The sequence below is a fragment of the Mus musculus genome, chromosome 8, assembly GCF_000001635.26.
Source record: "Mus musculus strain C57BL/6J chromosome 8, GRCm38.p6 C57BL/6J".
Classification (NCBI taxonomy): Eukaryota; Metazoa; Chordata; class Mammalia; order Rodentia; family Muridae; genus Mus; species Mus musculus.
The window spans coordinates 94,151,108-94,156,179 of record NC_000074.6 but is presented as its reverse complement, the minus strand read 5'-3'; the positions used below and the strand labels follow the sequence as shown (position 1 = coordinate 94,156,179).

Below are 5,072 nucleotides of genomic sequence, written 5' to 3'. Positions count from 1 at the left end.
ACAATGTGGAGTTGAGCATGGGGCCCGAGGCTTCAGGCTTGATTCTCATCCCGGTTCTGATACATTCTAGTGTGTGGCCCCCATGCACATACCCTGGGTTCCAGTGCCCACTATAAGATGGGTGTGGCATTCACATAGTTCTCTAAAGGCTCAACAAGATAATGTACTTAAAAGGACATATCACAAGGTGAGCATGGATCCACAGTCCCCAGCGCTAACAGGAAGCTGGTGAGGCGGTGTGTGCTTGTTATCTCAGCACTGAGGAGATAGATGGGCAGATTCCTGGAGCTGGCTGGCCAGACAGCCCGGCTGACCTGGAGAGCTTCAAGTGCCAGTGAGAGATTCTGTCTCAAAATACCAAGGCCTATGGAACCTGAGGACGACACATCTGGCCTTCACATGCATATGCACCCGCACACACACACACACACACACACACACACACACACACACACACGCACACACACTTTAATATTTGAGACACAGTATTACTGCATAGTCCTGGCTGGCCTTGAACTTCTTAACCTCTTGCTTCAGCCTCCAAATGTGGGTATGTGCCACCACACTTGGTGATCTTTTATTTTAAAATGTAGTTATACCCCAAAGTAACAAATACTCTCCTATATTTTCCTCTCCCACATCTTTCCTGCTTTTGTCTCTGTGTTTATAGAAGTTGAGGGTTTTTCTTTCCTTTCTTTCTTTTTTTTTGATACACAAAGGGAAGCCAATTATTTTAATAACCATGCCCTAACTAGTGAGTGTCTCTTTCCCCACTGATTTTTTTCTTGGACCTCTGACTATGCAGGGGTCTGGTTTTGTTTGAATTTACTTCTATTTGTCTGTGTTTGTGTGTGTTTATGCATAAATGCATTTGTATGTGTGTGTTTTATGAGTGTATGTGTATGTATGCAGGTATGTTGTGTGTGTTTATGTGTTTGTGTGTTTATTTGTTTATGTATATGTGTTTGTGTGTATTAATGCACGCATGCATATGTATGTATGTGTGATTATGCACATTCTGTGGTGATTGTGTTAAAGTTAGAGGACAACTTCTCTTTCTACTATGTGGGTTCTGGGGATTGAACAAGTGCCTTTACCCACTGAGCCACCTCATCATCCCAAGGGTCTGTTTTTGGGTTTTCTGTGTCTAGAGCCTGTATAGTCACTTCCCAGTACTTTGGAACTAGAAGGCTTCAGGCTGGAGAGAGCTTCTTACAGCTCCTTTTCAAAGCTGACCTTAAAACTTCTTAAAACTCAGCCTATTAGAGTGAGAAACAATGGTTGTGGTGAGCTTTTGAGTGGAATGTCCGGAATGGAGGAAAGCTGATGTGTTTACAATAACCCTGTAGCCCCTTACACGGTAGCTCCAGCCTTCCCACAGTCCATTTCTCCTGTTTCTGGCAGCTCTGATGGGGCTGAGAGTTCTCTTTATTAAGGACTGACGGTTTCTTTAACTAAGGAAACAAGCAAGCCCTTATTACTGTTCTTTTCCTTGGGAAGTGGGGTGCGGAGTTGTAGACCAATTGCCAAACCAAATTGACTTTGAAAAGGGGCTGAGCAATCTGTGTTGGGGGAGACAAGCTGGCTACGGAAGGAGGTGACCTTGGAGACACAGTTCTGCCAAGATAAAGTCCGGGGTAGCCTGGATTCTCCTCCAGTATATAAAAGCTGGCAGTTTTTGGAGGAACAACTAGAACATTACAGAAATCACAAGCGTTTGGTGCCAGAGTCTGATTTTAATTCCCTGTAGCCCCTCTATACAGATGATAAAGGTTTCTAGGTTGGGCAGATAAACCTCTATGGGCCTGACCTGCCATCTTCCCTCTCTGAGCTTAGGTGGACTTCAGAGGAGAATGGAGTGTCACATGACGGTATCTGTGTGTGTGCACATGTGTGTGAGCACATGCACGTCTGTACTGTCTCCAGGGCTCTGTCCCGGTCCCAAACAGGTGGGAAGCCTAAATCTCCGGCTTGAGTGGCCTCCCCCACCCTTCCACATCCTTCGCACTTGAAAAAGAGACCAGTCTTGGGTTCATGTTGTGCATGGGATTTATTCACACCCCGGAGCAGGCAGCCGGCGGGGGGGGGGGGGGGGGGGAAGACAACAGTTGTGCCCCACCAGGGACACCCAGCACTATTTACATAGGCTGTGTGGGAGGGTCTGGGTCCTCACTGGCAGCAGCTGCATTTCTCGGCCTCTGCCTTGGCCCCCTCTTCACCTTTGCACACACAGTCCTTGGCACACTTCTCACATCCGGCAGGGCAGCAGGAGCAGCAGCCTGTAGATAAAATGTGTGTGTGTGTGCGCGGGCGCACATATGTGCCCAGTCTGATGTCGGCATCTGTCTCCATCAAAGGGCAGAGGAAAGCAGTATGGGAGGCTGGACAGTCATCAGGCTTTGCCCAGGACAGGTGGCTCTCCCTTCATACTGCCACATCAGGTCTGACTCAGCATCCATGGTACTGCAGTGACTGCCGGGCCTCTGTAGAGAGTCACCCTATAACTAGCACACAGCTCTTTGGGTGGGTGCTAGGGAATTCCCTGGGAATGCTGGGCTCAGGCCTGGGCCAGAGGGAGAGTTAGGTCTGGTGGAAAAGGCAAGCCAATGTAAAAGGTACTGAGACGGAATTGCAGCAGGGAAGGGGCAGGGATAATGTCGAGGCCAGCACATCCGTGAGATCTATGCATAGCCACACTCGAGAAGAAGAAAGCGCTGGTCCTACCTCTACACCTCACCCCAAGCATATTACATCGCTGAAATCTGGAAAGAGCAGATTGAGGAGACCCCACAAAGCCTAAGAAGGGCCAAGGCACTACAACTTTAAAGCTGACCCCCCCATTCTTCCTTGGGGATCCTCGGGCTCTGGAAAAATCGAAGAGTGGGGCTCAGCTTTCAAAGCGGCTATCTTAATAGCTTCCGGAAATTCATCAAAATATCCCCCTTACATTGGGTTAATTAACATTGGTTGTAATAGCCTCGGTATCTGAAGGTCTGCAGCAGGAAGCTTTGCTTCATAGTGTCTGGTGGGGGTGGGGTGGGCGCGGCGGGAGGTTATGGCAGGGGTTGGGGGTGGGGGGGTGCACTCACTCTTCTTGCAGTTCGTGCATTTGCAGCCCTTGCACTTGCATTTGTCCGAGCAGGTGCAGGAACCACCTAAGAGAGCACACGAAGAATTATACTAGGGAAACCTGGCGTCCCCATGCCTAAATGAAGATTATCATCATCACAGGGTTAAAGATGGGGGTAGGGGGAAGGGACTCCTCCCCCAAATGTCCTTGAGTGAAGACAGAGGAGTGGGTTCTTTGCCAGGAAAGGGCAAAGTGCTGCAGGAGGGGGAAGGGGCTCACCAGTAGGACAGGGGCAGGTCTCAGGGTCCATATCCAGTCCAGCAGCCGCCGTAGCTTGGTTCCTCCCGGCAAGCGGATGCGCTACGTAGCCAGGGCAGCAGGTGGCAAGGCTTTTATAGCCCCAGGCGGGGGCGCGCAAGCAGCGACTTGGCGCCCGCCCCTATGCACGCACAGCGCCTGCTCTCCGTGTGTGTGCACTGCTGTCCCGAGTCTCCACTGAGTGTAGGACCAAAGTAGCCTGTCCGCTGTCCACTCCTTGCCACTGCAGCCGTCTCCCTGAAGGTGCCTGCGCAGTACCATCTTTGCAAGTTGAGAGAGACAAATTAGTATTGCCCCTTCCCGTAGGTTCTTCTCCCTCTTCTCCCAGATTGTCTTGATCAGTTTGGTCCAAACGGGATGCTGAGCAGTGAGCCTGCTGCTGATCATCTCAGCAGCAGCAGCAGCAGCAGCAGCAGCAGCAGCAAAGATGCTCCCAAGATGCTTGAAGAAGGCTAGAAAGGGGAGACCTGACAGATCCTACCTGACACCTGCAGTTTGGTGGGAAGACTCGTGGCCTTTTCTGTCCCAATATTTCCTATAAAGCCCTTCTACAGGACCCTGAGCACCTCCTTAGCCCAGATAAATTTTACAGAGACACCCACTAGGGACCACCATTCTCTGTTTGGAGGTAGTTCGAGGTTGCTTCTCTTTGTTATTGAGACAGAGTCTTAGGTAGTCCAGTCTAGTCTTTTTTTTTATGTAACCAAGGAATTATACAAATTGTTTTGCAGCCAAGGAAGACCTAAACTCTTAATCCCTTCTGTATCCACCTGCCAGCTGCTGGGATCAAAGGTGCACACCACCGATGCTAGCTTTATTTTTTATTTATTTTGTTTAACTTATTTTTGAGATGGGAGTATCTCAAACTCTTAATCCTCTTGTAGCCCAAGCTGGCTGCTTTGAACTCAGGGTTCTCCTGTCTCAATCTCTTGAGTGCTGGGATAATGAATGTGCAACACCATACTTGGCCTCAGGGTTAGGCTGTCAGGGGTGGGATGGGGTGGGATGCCCTGGGACGAGGTGGGATGCAGTGGTGAGATACCCAGCCCTACTCTAATCGTCCATCAGACAGAACTGAGCTTCTATTCCAAATCTGAGCTGAACAAGTGGACTTCAAAATGGCTTGGCCAAGGAGGGGTGTGTTGGGGTATGTGACGGTGCACATGCAGGTACAGACCAGAGGACGACATTGGTGTCCTCTATCACCCTTTGCCTCACTGCCTCGAGATGGAGTCTCTGGCTGAACTGGATGCTTGCTGGTCAGCAAGGGTGGCAGGCTGGGGGTTCCCTGTCTTGCTCCCCCTCTCCCGGTGCTGCGGTACTAAGCATGTGCAGTTGTGCCTGACTTTCATGTGGATGCTGAACATCAGAACTCAGCTCCTCATGCTTGCATAGCAAGTGTACGTACCAACCGGGTTCTTTCCCCAGCCACCCAGGGTTTTCCTTTGTAGACCCAATACCCGTGATCCTTGAGGTTAAGTTTCAGTGGAGTTAAAAAACAAGGAAGAAAAGAAGAAAGGAGGAGAGGATGAGAAGGACCAGGAGAGGAGATGGAGTCTCCCTCCTGTGCCATTGAGCTTGAAGCTGGGGCTCATTCTAATGGTGGTGCCGAGTCATTCTAACAGTGCTGAGTCATTCAGATCTCAGGCCCCAGCGACTCTAGCTCTGGCTTTGAGTTTGTTTC

The 5,072-nt window shown here is 50.0% G+C and overlaps 1 protein-coding gene across 1 annotated transcript; it reads right to left on the bottom strand.

The window, feature by feature from the left end:
* Window positions 1–2,031: 2,031 nt before the first annotated feature.
* On the bottom strand, window positions 2,032–3,573 carry Mt3 (metallothionein 3). The gene is made up of 3 exons (NM_013603.2): window positions 3,350–3,573; window positions 3,090–3,155; window positions 2,032–2,279 (listed from the first exon to the last, which is right to left on the bottom strand). Exons 1-3 carry the CDS (start codon window positions 3,378–3,380, stop codon window positions 2,170–2,172), a joined length of 207 nt encoding a protein of 68 aa, NP_038631.1. The 5' UTR covers window positions 3,381–3,573; the 3' UTR covers window positions 2,032–2,169.
* Window positions 3,574–5,072: the final 1,499 nt, after the last annotated feature.